At 44.4% G+C, this 20,000-nt stretch overlaps 1 protein-coding gene across 1 annotated transcript in view; it reads right to left on the bottom strand.

The window, feature by feature from the left end:
• UNC119B (unc-119 lipid binding chaperone B) overlaps window positions 1-20,000 on the bottom strand; it is a 679,015-nt gene that overhangs the window by 468,965 nt on the left and 190,050 nt on the right. The window contains exon 3 of the mRNA XM_044068895.1: window positions 788-896. Within this exon, the coding sequence (XP_043924830.1) occupies window positions 788-896 (109 nt within the window). The remainder of the gene's footprint in view (window positions 1-787; window positions 897-20,000) is intronic.

Raw genomic sequence — 20,000 nt, 5'->3', positions numbered from 1 at the left:
GGGGGTATCAGTGTAAGTTAATACACTATAGGGTCCAGGGGAGGGGATCACAAGCATCATGAAGGAAAATCTGCATAAACTTCAAAGTTACCCTCTAGACAACAAATACCTCTGAAGAGTGTACTGCCAAAAAACAATTTCAGGGGCTTCTTGTGCTAAACTACCCCCCTTTTGTTTGCAGAGTGAAGCTATTTCCACACTCACACGAAGTCTCACTAGCTAAAAGAACAGTTTTGCACACTGTCCCTACCATGATACCCCATTATTCTTCTCACAATGCAAAGGTACAAGACAGTGACGGGACACAAGGTAGTGTTACAGTATGGTCAATAATCCCAAAGAGTCGGGTTCCCAGCCTTCCAAAATGCAAACCATTACTGAATGCTTTGTGGACTGCAGGCTTTTTAAAGTACTTAGAGATAAATTGAGCGTCTCTTACAGAGCATGCTTCTTAATAATAATAAAGACAACAGCAGCAGCAATAAAAATACCCATTTGTTAATCACGCAGACCCAGGGAGCAAGGTCTGGTTAAGCGACTCGATCAAGGTTACACACAAGGCAAAAAGAGTGTGAATCAAATCATGTGCCACATGACCGGCAGGTCAAGGCCTTAATCCTCTGCAATTAAAAAAAACAATATAAAAGCCAAGACTTTTGGTTATTTTAATAAATCAGTCAACAAACTGAAATACTGTATTTTTGTAAATTAATATTGCACAATTCCCACACAATTCTGTTCAGCTCAGTTTCACTCGAGCAAAAAGATGACTGGAAGTCATACATACGTTGCACCAACTGTCTTGAGCCGTAGAAATGCTGGAGTAAATTGATATCGAACAAAACGTCCAGCACTGGTGTCCAAATCTCCACTCTCCTCTTCATCATCGTCTTGTTCTGAAATCAAATTTAAAAATACAAAAAAGAAAACATCTACAGCATCAGAAAAAATAGTTGAGAGAATTCCACATTTTCAACAGCATCTGCTCTACAAAGTCATGTTGTTTACAGTGTATGCAAGGACTGAAGCAGATCCTCAAGTCAAAAAGAACTGAAATATACTTTCTCCTGGGAGATCTTCTGAATGGACTAACTTCAAGGATGTCCTCTTCTGCTCTCCCCATCTTGCAGTACTCCCCTTTCAGCCCCATGTTTTAAGTTACGAGTGCTACCTGCTTGCAAGTGTCAAACTCCACGCCAGGAGATGAAGGATAGCATCTGTGCTACTCAGCCCCACCACCATGCAATGAGCAAGAACAGCAGCCATGACAGGAAGCAAACTGCAGCACAGAAAAACATTCAAACACACATGAAACATCTTTCTGAATCCATCGGATATATAAGCAGTCATGATACAGCCATGACACGAAGCAAACTGCAGCACAAAACATTCAAACATATGAAACATCCATCTGAATCCATCGGACAGATAAGCAGTCATGATACAGCCATGACAGGAAGCAAACTGCAGCACAGAAAAACATTCAAACACATATGAAGCATCCATCTGAATCCATCGGATAGATAAGCAGTCATGATACAGCCATGACAGGAAGCAAACTGCAGCACAGAAAAACATTCAAACACATATGAAGCATCCATCTGAATCCATCGGATAGATAAGCAGTCATGATACAGCCATGACAGGAAGCAAACTGCAGCACAGAAAAACATTCAAACACATATGAAACATCCATCTGAATCCATCGGACAGATCAGCAGTCATGATACAGCCATGACAGGAAGCAAACTGCAGCACAGAAAAACATTCAAACACATATGAAGCATCCATCTGAATCCATCGGATAGATAAGCAGCCATGATATAGCCATGACAGGAAGCAAAAGTACAGTTTTGTACCTACCATAAATGTAGATGTTCGAGTGTATACACTGCTGCAGTCATTACACTTGGGTTATCCTGCCATCAGGTGGTTCCCCAGTCGGCCTGAGTTCCAAAGTCTTGGTCCGGCGTCGGTTGCTGTCGCCTCCTCCCTCACTTCAGTGCGGCAGGTAAGATGCAGCCGATGCCATTTTCTTCAGTTTTTTTTGCCCCAGATGTCAGGTGCCCCCAAATAGGTAGGCAATTCAAATTGCTAATAAAACATGCATAAGAAAAGCAAACAAAAACTTTCAGCTACCAGCAAATACTCCCCATAGGTAGTAAGGGTAGAAGACATAGGTACGTACCAGCAAGTAAGAGGGGAAGGAGGGCGGGTAACCTGGACTGCAGCAGTGTATACACTCGAACATCTACATTTATGGTAGGTACAAAACCGTACTATGTTCATCGTGTTACACTGCTGCAGTCATCACACTTGGGTAGAATCCCAAAGATGAGGTAGGGTGGCTGGTTCTCCAAGGCATTAGGGGTGGCTATAAGGCCCTGTAGCACTGCAGTGGCGAAGCCAGCTCTGGATTTAGAGTACAGGGGAAGATGGTAATGCTTGGTGAAGGTATGTACAGAACTCCGCTTCCAAAATATCCTTGGTAGGTACTCCTCTGAGGTAGGCAGTTGAAGTGGCTGTTGCCCAGGTGGAGTGAGATCAAAGGCTGCTAGGTACAGGTTCCCCATGGTGTGTATAGCAGAAACGTATACAATGTCCTATCCATTTTGAAATGGTCTGTTTTGAAATGATTGCTCAGATTTTCTGAAAGCTTTGGTTTTGTCCAAGTAGAAGTGTAACTGCCTGTGAATGTCCAAAGAATGCAGTAGTCTCACCCCTTTATTCTGTAGTTTAGGATAAAAAGTTGGCAAGTGAATAGTTCGGTTTAGAGCCACACTGGATACCACCTTTGGCATAAACGTAGGGTTAGTTCTTAAAGCCACCCTGTCCTGGTGGAAAATGAGGAAAGATTCCACTGCCATTAGTGCCTGTAATTCTGAACCTTTGTGCTGATGTTATTGCCAGGAGCAGAGCAGATTTCCAATAGATATATTTTAATTCTGCTGTGTTAGCTGGCTCAAAAGGAGGTAAAGTTAATTTTTCCAAAACAAAGTTGAGGTCCCAAGTTGGAGTAGGTGCTCTACGGGGCAGTCTTATGTTTTTAGCCCCTCTGAGGTACTGTCTTAGCAAAGGATTAGAGAAAATTGGTGGATCCGTGTTGTAATGAGCAGAGATGGCAGAGGCGTGGATCTTGATGGATGAGGAGAGGCCTTTGTCCAGCATCTCAGTTAAATATTGTAGTATCTGAGGAATGTTTGGGACAAGAGGGTCAAGGCTGTGAGCTTGGTTCCAAGCACAGAATCTCTTCCATTTATCCGAATAGGCTTTCCTGGTACTAGGCCTTCTGGCCTCCAGAATGACATCCATAACAGCTTTGGAGAGAGTTACTGCTTGCTTGACTAAGGAATCTTCCATGCAGCTAGGTTTAAGGCCTTTAGCTGGCTGTGTAGTATTGGACTGTTGTGCTGAGTCAGAAGATGTGGGATTTGATGCAAAAATCCAGGGTGATCCTTGTGTTAAGTTCTTTAAGATTGGGTACCACTGCTGGCGTGGCCAGTCTGGTGCAATCAGGATAATCTTTGGCTCTTCTTGCTTGGCTTTTATGAGTACCTTTGGCAGGAGAGATAGTGGTGGGAACGCTTATACTTGTAGGTTTTTCCAGCTGAATGACAGGGAATCCACTTTCCATGCTTGTGGATGGTAACTCCCTGTGCAGAATTTCTGTAGCTGGCAGTTCATTGGGGATGCAAACAGATCTATGTCCGGACTCCACCATTTCTGTGTTATCATTCTGAATATTTGTGGATTCAATTCCCATTCGTGGGGATCCATGATGTTTCTGCTTAAGTCGTCTGCCAGTGTGTTTTTCTCTCCTGGCAGGAATTGTGCTTGCAGATGAACTTGATAGTTTAGAGCCGTGTTCCACAAGGTCATGGCTTGTCTGCAGAGGGGGTAGGAGTGAGTGCCCCCTTGCTTGTTTATGCACCACATAACTGTGGTGTTGTCTGTCTTTAGTAGTAGTTGTCCTGGATGCAGCAGGTCCTTGAAAGCTATAAGGGCATTTTGTACAGCTAGCATCTCTTTTTGATTGATGTGAAGATGTCTTTGTTCTGCAGGCCACTTGCCCTGAATACATTTGCCGGCCATGTGTGCTCCCCAGGCGTAATCCGATGCATCTGTTGTCAGTGTTTGCCTGGCTGTGGGTTGAGTAAAAGGCTGTCCCTTGTTGAGGTGACAAGCTTGAGCCCACCAATGAAACTCCTGCTGAAGGCAAGGAATTAGTGGTAAAACTGTTTTCCAAACTTTGACAGTGTTGAGACCATACCATACATTCTTTAGGTACCATTGTAGTTTCCTCATATGCAGTCTGGCATATGGAATTAGTAGTATGCAAGATGCCATGTAACCCAAGGCCTGCAGAATTTTTCTTGCAGGGAGTTGGGTCTTTGTTGCCATCAATTAAAAGTATTGAGTCAGTTGTTCTTGCTTGTCTGGCGTGAGATAAGCCATCTGGGCCGTTGTGTTCAAGCTGGCAGCCAGGAATATAATCTCTTGTGAGGGCACTAGTTTTGATTTCTTTTCGTTTACTGTGTACCCCAGGCAACTTAACTTTTTTACAAACGCCAGATGCTTTAGAAGAATGTCCTTGCTCTCTGCTTGAATCAGGCAGTCCAGGTACGGATAAATTTTAATTCCTTTCTACCTGCAAAATGCAATTACTGGTGCCAGGCACTTTGTGAAGACCCTGGGCGCAGTAGATAAACCAAAGGGCAGTCCAGAAAATTGATAGTGCATTGAACCAGCTATGAATCTGAGGTATCTTCTGCAGTTTTGTCTGAGAGGAACATGCAGGTATGCCTCCTTGAGGTCCAAGGTCACGAGCCAAGCTTTCTTGCCCAGCATGGGAAGAAGCTGCTGTAGTGTCAACATTTTAAATTTCGGAACATCCAGGTAAGTGTTTAGAGAAGAAAGATCCAGAATCGGCCTCCAGGCTTTGTCCTTTCTGGGAACCAGAAAGAGTCTTGAGTAAAATCCTTGTCCTGAGTGCTGTAATTTGATTTTGAGCCTCTGCCCATTGATTTGGTGGCAGATTTGGCATTCCTTTTAACCTTGGCAGAGTGTGAAAGTGGAACCTGTAACCTTGAGATACAATGTTGAGAACCCATTTGCCTTTGGTGATCATATGCCAATTGTGATAGAAAAGTGCCAGTTTTCCTCCCAAGGGGGCTGCCAAGAGAGATTTGTTTGGCAGCTGTAGTGGGAAGTCATTGGGGCTGCTTTTTATATGGTTGGGATCTGTCTTCCCCTTCTTTCTGGCCTGATGCAACCCATTGTCGAGGCCTGTAAGGACCTTGTGGTTGACCTCTACCTCTTGGACGTCTGTATCTGCCCCTTTGAGGTCTGTCTGTAACTGGAAAGGACCAATTCTTAGTTGGCCAATTTCTGCTAAATCTTGGAGGCTGAACCTGTAAGAAATCCTTCACCATTTGCATAGATTTTGCCTTATCCTCCATTTTCTTTAATACCTCTTCTGCCTTTACTCCAAATAACACATCCTGCTGCAAAGGTGCATCCAATAATTTTGCTTTAACATGATCTGGTAACGTATGTTCTTTTAACCAAGTATGTCTTCTAATGACAGAGCCTGTAACTGCTGCTCTACAGGAGGCCTCTACAGAATCAAAACCACATTGCAAAGTATGTTTTCCCACTTGTTCAGCTGCATGCAACAAATCCTGTATTTCTTTAAAATTAGGAGGATCTGAATCTGGAAGCATTTGTTGTTTCAACTGAGACAGTAAAAATTGCTGATATTTTAACATGTGAAACTGGCAATTTAAGGCTCTCATTGCTAAGGTTGCAGACGTATATACTTTCTTTCCCCCATCTGTCTAATGCTCTGGAATCTCTGTCAGAGGGAACTGGATTCTTGGCTGATGAGGCCTTAACCCCTTTGGGTCCCTGAGAAATAGTTTCAGGATCAGCAACAGGGCTTTTATACAGAAATTTGTGAGAGTCAGGGACTCTGTAGTATCTGTCAGGTTTAACTGGGGCTGGAGGCAAAGAATCAGGATTTAAGCTGGATTCAGTGTACACATCATCCACAATATCTAAAACTGGCAGAATAGAAAGGGGTCTGTGTTGAGGTAATAAAAGGAAGTCTCTGAGCCTTTACTTGGATTCTGAGTAATCCTGGCCTTTCCAATGGAAATGCTCCCTCATGGCATGTAAGGTTTCCCCAAAGGAGTAGTCCTCAGGCGGAGAGGCTGATGGAATTGACTCCTCAGCATCAGAATCCTCATAAGGGGGTAAAGAATATCCTAGGTCTGAGGATGAATCTGAAGAGATGGACACCTGGTCAGATGAGTCATAGTCTGCATCCTGTCTAGGCCTTTTATCAGAAGGGGGATGGGACCCCCTGATCAGAGTGATTAAGTATTTGGCCATTTTGAGCATTTGTTTCTTCGGCATGGAGGCCTGTCCTGGAGAATGCTGTATTTGTTCCTTTGTTTTTAAAGGAGGCTTAGACTTAGCAGAGGGTTTTAATGCTTAATTGAGTAGGTCTGAAAACACCCTCTGAAGCTGCGGGGGTAGCTCAGCTACTCCGGATTCCTTTGAAGGGTTAGTTTCAGTAGGCTGAATAACTTGCGTGTCCAAAGGCCCAGCCATCTCCACGTGGGAGTCAGAGGCAGTCTGCGGTTCTACAGAAGCGGTCACCAGGGGCCGCGAAAACGCCGGAGTACTGGCGACTGGCCTAGAAGAGGCTTCGTCGTCCGTTTTGGGCCTCGGATGCCTATCCTTGTCTTTGCGCTTTTTATGTATTCCGGTCGTCTGAAGTTCCGACGTCATGGTATAATTGAATTTTCTACCAAAATAATGTCAGGCAAAAATCAAACTGACGTTTAATAGTGCGCTTGTTAAACCTAGCACAAAACAGACAACCAGTGACGTCGTGGTCTGGGCCTAGGCATGGGATACAATAAGAATGGAAATCCTTATGAGGTATTTGCTTCCCACAAGAAATACAGTCATTAACTTTTACTGACATCGGTCTGAGGCAAGAAAAAGTTTCCCCAACGGGGTACTTATCTTTGTAGAAGACTTCGGTTCTGGATTCGGAATGAAAATCTCAGGAGATGGCCAACCAGCACTTGCGAACTGCTTTTGCTTTGGGCACCACGCGGCAAGAAAGACTGAAGAAAATGGTGTCGGCTGCATCTTGTATACCCCTGTCGCACTGACTTCAGGGAGGAGGCGACAGCAACCGATGCCGGACCAAGACTTTGGAACTCAGGCCGACTGGGGAACCGCCTGACGGCAGGATAACCCAAGTGTAATGACTGCAGCAATGTAACACGATGAACATCTGCAGCACATAAAAACATTCAAACACATATGAAACATCCATCTGAATCCATCGGATAGATAAGCAGTCATGATACAGCCATGACAGGAAGCAAACTGCAGCACAGAAAAACATTCAAACACATATGAAACATCCATATGAATCCATCGGATAGATAAGCAGTCATGATACAGCCATGACAGGAAGCAAACTGCAGCACAGAAAAACATTCAAACACATATGAAACATCCATGTGAATCCATCGGATAGATAAGCAGTCATGATACAGGGAGATGCCAGAAGCACTATAAAACCATCTGCATAGCGCAAACATATATATTAAAGTACTTTCACTGCTGCAGTCTTCATTTTTGAGATGCCCTACCTGCAGGTAGCAGACTTCAGCCCACCTTCTGACATGAAGACATTAACAGTATAAATGGCACATCAGCTGACACCACCTTCACATCTTTCTTGATTTGGCAGAGCCAGGAGTGAAGCCTTGGACCCAGGGCCCAATGGTCCAGGTGGAGCCTCCACCACTGGCCTGGTCTACCTCAAGGTGTCAATTCCAATACACCAAGAAGAGGCTGAAGGCCTAGAAGGGTAGGGGTGGGAGTAAGAGAATGCCACATGAACACCATAGCAACACTGGGGAGAAGTAGAAAGGGGGACTGATGGAGACACTAGGACCCCAACAGTGAAATCCCTCAGACATCTTCACTTACAAGTTCCTAACACAGCTGTACTATGTTTGCTATAGTATTCACTGCTGCAGTTCTCATTTTTTGGGAAGGTTCTCAAAGCAGTGAGAACAAGAGGAATGAATGAGCTACTTGGAAATCTTGACTATCTGATGGAAATCCTGCCCTAGCTCTAGATGAAGCTTACAAAGGTAGCGGTTTCAAGAATAGCCTAGGTGGAAACGCCTTTAAGGAAGGCTATGTTGGCAAGCTGTAGTACTAGTGGAGTGCACTCTAATGTGGCCAGGAACTTATTTCCATGGTGCTGCTAATAAAATGCAGCTCAGTGCCGCAGCCACTTGCAAAGGCTTCAGTAATATGTTTGCAAAGGAGACAAACACATGATCTGTTTTTTCTCAAGTATTTGGTTCTGTCTAGGCAGAATCTCAGCTGTCTAAGCAAATCAAGTGAATGTATGGTCCAACCCCCCCCCCCCCGTGTTTTGAGGCTTAAGAAAAATAGTGGGAACTGAATGGTCTGATTTTAAGTCAGTTCAGTAACCACTTTAGGCATAAATGGAGGACTAGTTCATAGTAATTCTCTATCTTAACAGAATGCCAGAAAGGGCTCTTTGCAAATCAGGGCTTGCAATTCTTAAACATGTTTAGCAGAGGTTTCTGGTACTACGAACAGCATCTTCCTAGAGAGTACCTGAATAGGCTGTTTGTTTCACAGCAGGGCAAGGTCATCTTTTCTAGCATATACTTCAGGTCTCACGGTGGAAACTATCTGTTTCTTGGGCAGCCAAAGGTAAATTAACTTCCCTTAGTATAAAGGGTGTTCCCACAGGTAGACAAGATGAAAAATGCAGAAGCATGTACTTTACCAGATTTGTACGTTAAACCCGAGATATAGACATCTGCTAAGTATTCCGGGACCAGTGTCATCTTAGACTTTTTGGGGGTCAAGGTCCCTCAAACGGCATGAGGAGACATCTTTTGAAGACATGACTTTATTGTGGTGGGCTTCCTATCTTCCTTCATAACGTTTAACACATCCTCTGAAAATTTGTGCCTTCCTTGCAGCCAATCTATCTTCCAAGCTGTCAGCCTTATTGTGTCCAGGGTGGGGTGTAGCAGGAAAAGTACAGTTTTGTACCTACCATAAATGTAGATGTTCGAAGATCCACATTGCTGCAGTCCTTACATATGGGTAGTCCGCTGTCCTCGGTCGGCCCGAATACCAAAGTATTAGGCTGACGTCGTTCATGGGCGCTCAGAACTGACATCAGAGCGTCAGGGTATAAAAGCGCATGATCGACGTCATATCCTCAGTCTTTTCTTGCCCCAGATGTCAGAAGGCCCTAAAAAGAAAGGCCACAGCTCAATAACAGGATACATCCCAAAAACATGCCCAACAACAACCATCACCCAAACCATATAACCATGCCAAACTACAGAGGGGAAGGAGGGAGGGTAAATTGGACTGCAGCAATGTGGATCTTCGAACATCTACATTTATGGTAGGTACAAAACTGTACTATGTTCTTCATCTCACATTGCTGCAGTCCTTACATATGGGTAGAATCCCAAAGCAGAGGTAAAGGGAGGATGGCAAAATCATAAAGCATTAGGGGCTGCTAAAATGCCCTGTAATATTGCAGTGGCAAATCCAGCCCTAGACTTAGAATAAAGAGGAAGGTGGTAATGTTTAGAAAAAGTATGTACTGAACTCCAAGTGGCTGCTTCCAAAATATCTTTTGTAGCTACCCCTCTTAGAAAGGCAGAAGAAGTGGCAGTAGCTCTAGTGGAATGAGGTCTGATTCCAGCCGGAATCTCCTTACCATGATGGGAATAACAGAAAGAAATACGAAAACCAATCCACTTAGAAATAGTTTGTTTTGACACAGGTTTTCCCTGAGAACCCAAAGCAAAAGAAACAAACAACTGCTGAGACTGCCTGAACCCCTTGGTTCTGCTCAAATAATAACGAAACTGCCTGTGAATATCCAAAGTATGCAAAATCTTCTCCCCTTTATTTTGGGGGTTTGCATAGAAAGTAGGCAAATGAATAGTTTGGTTCAAGGCCACACTAGAAACCACTTTAGGCATAAAGGAAGGATTAGTACGCAAAGATACCCTATCCTTATGGAAAATCAGGAAAGGTTCCACTGCCATAAGGGCCTGTAATTCAGAAACCCTTCTTGCAGAGGTAATGGCCAACAAAAAAGCAGTCTTCCAAGATAAATACTTTAACTCGGCAGTAGCTGCAGGCTCAAAAGGTTGTAGAGTAAGTTTTTCCAACACAAAATTGAGATCCCAAGCAGGAGTAGGAGCTCTACGTGGGGGTCTTATGTTCATTGCCCCTCTAAGAAATTGCTTAAACAAAGGATGTGAAAATAAAGGAGGGTCACAGTCATAGTGAGCAGAAATGGCTGCAGCATGAACCTTTATCGAGGAGAAAGACAAACCCTTGTCCAATAACTCAGTAAGATATTGAAGAGAAACACTTAAATCAAGCTTGGAAACATCAAAGTCCTTCGCTTTGCTCCAAATAAAAAATCTCCTCCATTTATCAGCGTAAACTTTCCTTGTACTAGGCCTTCTGGCCTCCAAAATAACATTCAAAACTTGTTGTGGAAGCTGAGACCCTCCAGGGTCTAAAACAGAATATGCCAGGCTGTTAGATGCAGAGACTGAATCTTGACATTGAGGAAGTGATTGCCCTCCTGAGATAAAAGATGCGGAATCAAAGGCAGAGGCCATGGAGGCTCCTGCTAAACTCCTCAGTAGTGGGTACCAGTGTTGTCGAGGCCAATCCGGCGCTATCAGAATCATGGATGGCTTGTCTTTTCTGGCCTTCAAGAGTACCTTGGGAATGAGAGGCAGAGGTGGAAAGGCGTAGACATGAAGATTGCTCCAACTGAATGATAGAGCATCCACCTTCCAAGCTGTGGGATGAAACATTTTTGTGCAAAACTTTGGCAACTGGTAATTTAGTGGAGAAGCGAACAGATCTATGTCTGGAGTCCCCCATAACACTGTCTACTTTTGAAATACATGAGGATCCAGTTTCCACTCGTGAGGATCCACTATTTGTCTGTTCAACACATCTGCTAAGGAGTTCTGTGCTCCTGGTAGAAACCTTGCCTGAAGATTGAGGTGTAAACTGAGAGCAGTCTCCCACAAAATCATCGCTTGCCTGCAAAGAGGGTACGAATGGATTCCCCCTTGCTTGTTGATGTACCACATGACAGTAGTGTTGTCTGAATCAACACCTGCCCTGGGAGAAGTAAATCCTTGAAAGCCATCAATGCAAATTGGACTGCTAACATCTCCTTCAAGTTGATATGCAAATGTTGAAGTCTGACAGGCCACGTGTCTTGCACCCATTTTCCATTGAGGTGTGCTCCCCAAGCCTTGTCCGAGGCATCTGTCGTTAGAATCTGACTCGCCTCTGGTCGGGTCACAGATAGTCCCTTGTTTAGGTGACATTCCTGAGCCCACCACAAATATTCCTTCTGAATGCAAGGTATTATCTGAATGACAGTGTCCAGATCTTGGCAGTGTTGTGTCCATACATTTTTGAGATACCATTGAAGCTTCCTCATATGCAGTTTGGCATTGGGAAGCACCAGAATACAAGATGCCATGAACCCCAAGGCTTGAAGGACTGTCCTTGCAGTCAGCCTGGACTGTAGAGACATTTGATGGAAATAAAGAGAAAGGCTGCTTTGTTTGTCCGGGGTCAAAAAAGCCATCTGGGAAGCTGTATTCAGTCTTACACCCAGAAAGCACATGTCCTGAGAGGGTACTAGACTGGACTTTGTTTCGTTCACAGAATACCCTAGGCATCTTAACACTACCATCACATACTGTAGATGATGAAGAAGTTCGTCCTTGTCTTGTGCAATAATCAGGCAATCGTCCAAATAAGGATAAATCTGTATTCCTCTTAACCTGAAAAAGGCTATCACTGGAGCCAGAACCTTTGTGAACACTCTGGGCGCAGTAGATAAGCCAAAGGGCAATGCAGAGAACTGATAATGTAAATTTCCAGCCCGAAAACGCAGGTACCTCCTGCAACTGGGCCGGATAGGAACATGAAGATAAGCCTCTTTGAGATCCAGAGTTACCATCCAGTGATCTTTTTCCAACAGAGGTAAAAGCTGTTGTAACGTCAGCATTTTGAACTTTGGAATGTCCAGATAAGTGTTGAGGATAGATAAATCCAAAATTGGTATCCACGTGTTCCCTTTCTTTGGTACTAGAAACAAGCGAGAGTAAAATCCTAGGCCCACTTCTGACAGAGGAACTGGCTGTATAGCTCCTATTTGAAGAAGTAAAGAAATTTGCTTGTGAGCCTCTATCCTTTGCCAAGGAGGAACGTCTGGCATGCCTTTGAAAGGAGGCAATGTATGGAAATAGAACTTGTAGCCTCGGTTTATAATGTCCAATACCCATTTGTCCTGGGTGACTAAAAGCCAGTTTTGCTTGAAAAGTGCTAACTTTCCTCCCAAAGGAGCTGCCAGGCAAGAAGAATCTGGCAGCTGAAAATGCAGGTCATTGGGCCTGTTTACGAAAGGACTGGCCCCTGCCCTCACCTGCAGATTGTGCAGGCGAACTCCAAGTTCTAGGCCTGAATGTACTGTGAGCTCTGCCCCTGCCACGTCTAGATCTACCCCTAGACTGAGAATCAGAAGAAGATGCGTCCACCCCTTAGTAGGCCAATTTCTACTAAACTTTGGAGGTTGCACCTGCAAAAATCTTTAACAGTCTGCATAGACTTAGCCTTGTCTTCCATTTTCTTCAAAACCGACTCCACAGGGGGACCAAACAAAACTTCAGACTGTAAAGGGGCATCCAGAATTCTAGTTTTAACATGCTCGGACAAATTCTGATCCTTAAGCCAGGCGTGCCTACGAAGAACTGAACCAGTGGCAGCCACCCTAGAAGAGGCCTGTACAGCATCAAAACCACACTGCAAAGAATGCTTACCCACCTGTTCAGAGACATGCACTAACTCCTGCAATTCTTTACACTCTATGCCCTCTGCCAAAGCATCCACTTTAGATTTTAGCTGAGAAAGGAGGAAATTCTGATACTTCAACATATGAAACTGGCAATTTAAAGCCCTCATTGCTAAAGTAGAAGAGGTATACATCTTCTTACCCCATCTATCCAAAGCTCTAGCTTCCTTATCTAGAGGAACCGGATTCTTTACAACAGAGGCTCTAACACCCTTAGGCCCCTGACTAATAGTTTCTGGGTCCGCCCTAGGACTCTTATACAGATATTTATGAGCCTCAGGCACCCTGTAATACCGGTCCGGTTTAACTGGCGCAGGAGGCAAAGAATCTGGATTAAGGGAAGCCTCCGAGAAAACATCTTGAACAACATCCAAAACAGGAGGTATAGCCAAGGGTCTATGCTGAGGTAAAAACAAGAATTCCCTCAGCCTCTTCCGTGAATCAGAGAAATCCTGTCCTTCCCACTTAAAATGCTCCCTCATGGAATGCAGAGTTTCTGAAAATGAAAAATCCTCTGGAGGAGAAGCAGAAGGAGTGGAATCCTCTGCATCAGAATCCGAATAAGGGGGAAAATCTTGAATATCTTCAGCAGAAGACTCTGAGTCATCTGAGGCCTGATCCAAACTTTCCAACTCTGGCTCCACCCTGGGCCTCTTATCAGGAGGGGGCATAGAACCTCTAATTAAAGTAATCAAATCTTCTGCCATTTTAAGCATGTGCTTTTTAGGCACAGACCCTGAAGTACCTGGAGAGACACCAGAGGAAGGCAAAACAGACCTGCCCTTAGAAGAAGCCTTAGAAATAGTAGCAGAAGGCCTAACCACCTTAGGCATAGAAGGGAGAACAGTAACCTGAGAGGCCCCTTCAGCTTGACCTGACTCCTGTGAGGCCACATCCTGCAAAATCAAAGTTTCCCCCTGAGACTCAACAGAAACTTCAGCCGGATCCACCTGTTCCACTGTAGCTTCTACAGGACCGGCGTCCGAAACAGACGAATCATCCTGTCTAGGTTTCAAAGATTTGTCTTTGCGCTTCTTCGTGGAAGCGGGCGTCGGAGGATCCGACGGCATATTATAATTACACCGCTTACCAAAGACTAACCTAGCGCAATCTAATCTTCGTTTTATGGTGCGCTTATTAAACCTAGCACAAAACCGACACCCAACTACGTCGTGCTCAGGTCCCAAACAAGGAATGCAAAGAGAGTGATAATCCCTATGCGGTTATATATATCTGTTTCCCACAAGAAATACAATTATTCACTTTTTCTGACATCCGGAATTAACTGAGGCAAGAAAAAACAAAAATATTCCCCAACGGGGTACTTAGCCCTACTTGGTTTCGGTCTGAAACTCAGAATACAAAAATTTCAGAACGCCGAACGGCACTTGCAACGCTGCTTCCGCATCGGACCATGCGGCAAAAAAGACTGAGGATATGACGTCGATCATGCGCTTTTATACCCTGACGTCAGTTCTGAGCGCCCATGACCGACGTCAGCCTAATACTTTGGTATTCGGGCCGACCGAGGACAGCGGACTACCCATATGTAAGGACTGCAGCAATGTGAGATGAAGAACATCCTTTGTTCTGTGTTAGAGGGCTAACGCACTCAGGCAGTGTACTGTGCTTTTCTCTTACCAGGTTGTAAAGGACAAGGAACACTCGAGTGCAGTCTTGGACAAAAAAGGAGCTATTGGGATCACTTCTGGCTTCTTGTCTATCTTTGTCAGTACCAGAGGAACAATATAGAGGACAGAAAGGTACCTAGGGAACAATGTAGGGGGACAGAAAGCATACAGAAACAGACTTGCCAGTTTCAAGAAGGCATCGGCCCTTCAGGGCCCTGAAACTGCTAGCCTTAAGCAAAACAGTCTTAGCTGCCTATTCAGATGAGAGGTCCTGGTTAAATCTAGAAGTCTTTCCTTATAACATCCATTCATGGGGATCTCCCTCAGTTCTATTCCATCTGCCTGCTATCACATTCAGTTATGAAAGAATATATGTGGTCTTTAGGGATTACCCCCCCATGATGCAATCTCCCAAGGCTATATGGTCAGTCTACACAGCAAACAGGAGCGAGTCCTTCCATGTTTGTGTGTCACAACACTATGGTCCTAACTCTCTACTTGCAGAACTTCCACCTGCATGGCAAGAAAAAATGCTTTCAATATCAGCACGTGTGCTTCTTTCTCATCGTATCTTCCCAGGTTCCTTGGACCTGAATGTCATCCGTATGAGCACCCCTATATTATATCTGAAGAGTTGCTTGCAAAGGTCACACTATCGGTTCCTGGGGTTGAACCTGCACCCCTTTGTTCATGACACATCTCGCTGCAACAATCACAAGATTTCACTAGTGTAGGTGTTAATTCCACTGTTTTTTCAAGTACCATGAAGAAAGGGGTGGCAGCTATGTACACTTTTACCCAAAACTACCAAGGGCTCTGTTTTCCATGTCATTTCAGCTAGGATTCCTGGTAGGAGCCAAACACTCCTCCCTTGCTAGGATTTAGAGAGAAACTTTGAGCAGTTAATGGGGTTGTGGTACAGTCAGTTTTCCTGGGAGCTAGTCTGATGCATTAAAAAATGTACCCTTCACTGGAGAGACAACTGGACAGCTAGTGGCTGAAGGCCCTATACCTCTGCTGACCTTCAGAGTACTCACTGGAATACCACTGGAAAGGCTCCTTCAATCAATGAAAATCTCCAAAAGTCCTGTGCTGGGCAGGCACAGGACAAAGTGCCCTTGTTGTCACAGTCTCACTTGATACCAAACTACTAATCTATACAAGCTCTAAAGCATACACAGTGCCATCCTGACTCTTGGCTCATAATTTGGTGACTAAAGGAGCGCAAGAACCGATGATTAATGAAAGGACTAAGATCCAAACTGTGTCAATACCAGAAACCAACTAGGTGACAAGGGCTAGCCACCTCCTCCTAGCATGATGTGCATCAGAACAGAGGAGGGCCTGCTCTCCAACCAAAGACTAGGGACAGCGGAACAGGGAAATAAAACAAATCAACAGCTATCCAGTGGTACTGACGAGTCATAACCACTCTAGTTTTGCTACTAGTTAATATAAACACTTGCACAGAAAATCCAGTCAGTTTACCTTCTGGATACACACAGTCAAAGACAGTTTTATTTATTTATTTATTTTGAGGGGAAAAAAGCCTCTGAATCTTGTATATGGAAAGCTGTATCCACACCCCCTCAACTATTAAATTAAATATTATCAACTCAGAGATGCTGCAAACTCACACAATTTTCCATTTCACTTACTCTAGGACTCGTGCATGAAGTCTGTAGTCCATCTCCTTTTATAAAACAGGACTGTAAATAAAGTTACTGTGCACAGCTCAGCTGAAAAAAGTCCTTTTTAACTCAGAAGATACACCAGGACCTCACTCATGCTAAGTAAATTTGACACACACAACAGCTCAGTGCTCAAACGCATGTGCCCCCTCCCCCCAACTTCATGGTAAATCTTCTAATGTGCTTTCACAAGTCAGTTCACACTTTCTGGAATGCAGATATTAAACTATTTCACAGCTTCTGGAATGTGCATCTGTCAGCACTGTGCTCACATGCTGCAGTTACAATTCTGACGAATTTAATAAGCAGTACAGAGAAAGTACATTTGTGTACACTTACCATACATGTAGATGTTACAGTGTATTCACTGTTGCAGTCATTACATTTGGGTCATCTGCTTGCAGTAGCCCTCAGTCGGCCTGATTAACAAATTCTTGGGTCCTGTGTCGGTTGTTGCCCCTTCTTCCAGGACGTCAGGGGTATAAAACATGCAGCCGATGCCATTACATCAGTTTTTCTTGCCCCAGATGTCAGGTGCCCCCCTAATGGGAAGCAATTAAATCTATAAATACAAGGATATACCTCCAACAGAAAAGCAAATACACCAAAAAGCTTTTAGAGCATAGTAAATGAGAGTAGAGTTATAGCCAAAGGAAGAAAAGGGGACTGGAGGGAGGGTAACCAGGACTGCAACAGTGAATACACTCGAACATCTACATTTATGGGAAGTGTACACAATTGTACTATGTTCTTCGTGTTTCACTGTTGCAGTCATTACATTTGGGTAGATTCCCAAAGCTAAGGTTGGGAGGAGGAATTTAAATAGAATTAGGACCAGCTATAAGGCCCTGCAAGACTGCAGTGGCAAAACCAGCCCTGGATTTAGAGAAAATTGGCAAATGATCATGCTTAGTGAAAGTATGTACAGAACTCCAGGTAGCCGCTTCTAAGATGTCCCTAGTAGGGACGCCCCTGAGAAAGGCTGTAGAGGTAGATGCAGCCCTGGTTGAATGGGGTCTGATGCCCTGTGGAATATGTTTTCCATGGTGCTTAGAGCAGAAATGAATGCAGTGGCCTATCCATTTTGAAATAGTCTTCCCCTCTGTCCCCGCAGCAAATGCCACCAGTAGTTGTTCAGATTTCCTTTGAGGTTTAGTCCTGTCCAAGTAGAATCTAAGCTGTCTGTGCACATCTAAAGAGTGCAGTATCCGTTCCCCTTTGTTTTGTGGGTTAGGAAAGAAGGTAGGCAAATGAATGGACTGATTAAGAGCCACACTGGATACCACCTTGGGCATGAAGGAGGGATTGGTTCTGAGGGACACCCTGTCTGCATGAAAGATGATGAAAGGTTCCACTGCCATAAGGGCCTGTAATTCAGATACCCTTCTTGCAGAAGTGATTGCCAAAAGCAAAGCTGTTTTCCAGGAAAGAAATTTTAAATCTGCAGTAGCAGCTGGCTTGAAAGGAGGAAGAGTGAGTCTCTCCAAGACAAAGTTAAGATCCCAGGCTGGAGTTGGAGCTCTCCTGGATGGCCTTAGATTTTTGGCCCCTCTGAGGAACTGCTTGAGCAGTGGGTGAGTGAAGGGGAGGCTCTGTGCTTTAATGAGCTGAAATGGATGAGGCATGAATTTTGATGGAGGAAGAAGACAAGCCCTTATGAAGAATCTCAGTCAAGTATTGCAGAATCTGAGGTAAACTGGGCACTGCTGCGTTCATTCCTAGAGACTGGTTCCAAGCACAGAATCTTTTCCATTTTGCAGCATACGATTTTCTAGAACTAGGCCTCCTTGCTTCTAAAATTATATCCATCACTGATTTACTGAGGGATGGTAAAGGAGAGATTAGGTAATTAGGTTCCGGGTTTGCAGCAGAGGGTGCAGAATCATGATCTCCTGCTAAGACAACACAGAAGGAGTCTGAGGCAGGTGCCATGGAGCCAAGCATGACATACTGCGCAAGAGTGGGTACCAGTGTTGGCGAGGCCAGTCTGGTTCAATTAAAATCGTCCTTGACTTGTCCCGTTTGATCTTTAGTAGTAAATTGGAGAGCAGAGGAAGAGGAGGAAAGGCATAAACTGATAGGTTTTTTCCAGCTGTAGGATACAGCATCCACTTTCCAAGCTTGCTTGTGGGAAATCCTTGTGCAAAATTTGTCCAGTTGATGGTTCTGAGGGGTGGGGTGGGGGGGTTAGGGGGGGCAAACAGATCTATATCTGGGCTCCCCCATTTGCTTGTCAACATGTTGAAATCCTTGGTTCCAGTTTCCACTTGTGTGGGTCCATGAGGTTTCTGCTTAGTCCGTCTGCCAGTGTATTTAGTTTTCCTGGCAAGAATTGAGCTTGTAGATTCACCTGGTAGCTCAAGGCTGTGTTCCACAATGCCATGGCTAGTTTATAGAGGGGGTAAAAATGTGTACCCCCCCCCAAGCTTATGTACCACATTACAGTGGTGTTGTCCATCTTTACCATTAGATGTCCTGGAAGAATATGGTCCTTGAAGGCTGTTAGGGCATTCTGTACAGCTAACATTTCATTTTGCTTTATGTGCAGGTGCATTTGATTTGGGTTTCATTTGCCCTGAATGCACTTCCCTGCAAGGTGAGCCCCCCCATGCATAGTCTGATGAGTCTGTTAAGGTTTGGCAAGGGGTAATGTGAATGGTAGTCCCCTGTTTTGGTGGCAGGCCTCTGCCGACCACAGGAACTCTAGGCATAGGCAAGGTATGACAGGAATCCTTGCTTCCAGATCCTGTGAATGTTGACACCATAGGCTTTTGAGATACCACTGTAGTTTCCTCATATGCAGCCTTGCTTATGGAATTAGAAGAATACATGAGGCCATGAACCCCAAGGCTTGCAGTATTTGCCTTGCAGATAGCTGGGTTTTTGTGGACAGTTGTTTGAAGTAAGTTGTCAAATGTATCCGTTTCTCTGGCATGAGGAAAGCCATCTGGGAAGTTGTAGTCAAGCTTGCGCCCGGGAATATAATTTGTTGACAGGGTACCAGATGGGATTTCTTTTCGTTCAGGGTGAACCCCAGACAAGTCAGTACCCTTTGAACAAAGGCCAGATGATTGAAAAGAATGTCCTTGCTTTCTGCCTGAATTAGACAATCGTCCAGGTATGGGTATATTTGAATATTTCGTTGCCTGCAAAATGCAATGACTGGAGCTAGGCACTTTGTAAATACCTTGGGCGCAGTAGAAAAGCCAAAGGGCAGTGCAGAGAATTGATAGTGCATGTAGCCTGCTATGAAGCGTAGGTATCGTCTGCAAGACTCCCTGATAGGGATGTGCAGGTATGCTTCTTTTAAGTCTAGTGTTGCCAACCATGCATCCTTGCCTAGAATAGAAAGCAGCTGGTGAAAAGTCAGCATTTTGAATTTTGGAATCACCAGAAAGGTGTTTAGAATAGAAAGGTCCAGAATAGGATGCCATGTACTGCCTTTTCTGGGTACCAGGAAAAGTCTCGAATAGAAACCTTGTTCCTTTTCCTCTTCTGGTACCAACTGAATGGGCCCCATGTTTAAGAGAGAGAGTACCTGATTTTGGGCCTCTGCCGACTGACTTGGGGGTAGATCTGGCCAGCAGGTTGGTGTTGGTAACATGTGGAAATTAAATCTGTATCCTTGGGACACAATATTTAAAACCCATTTGTCCTGGGTAATGAGTTCCCAGT

Source organism: Protopterus annectens, chromosome 4.part0, assembly GCF_019279795.1.
Source record: "Protopterus annectens isolate FY-2018-M chromosome 4.part0, PAN1.0, whole genome shotgun sequence".
In the NCBI taxonomy this organism is placed as follows: Eukaryota; Metazoa; Chordata; order Ceratodontiformes; family Protopteridae; genus Protopterus; species Protopterus annectens.
The sequence above is the reverse complement of the archived record's forward strand: the minus strand, read 5'-3'. Positions and strand labels throughout refer to the sequence as shown.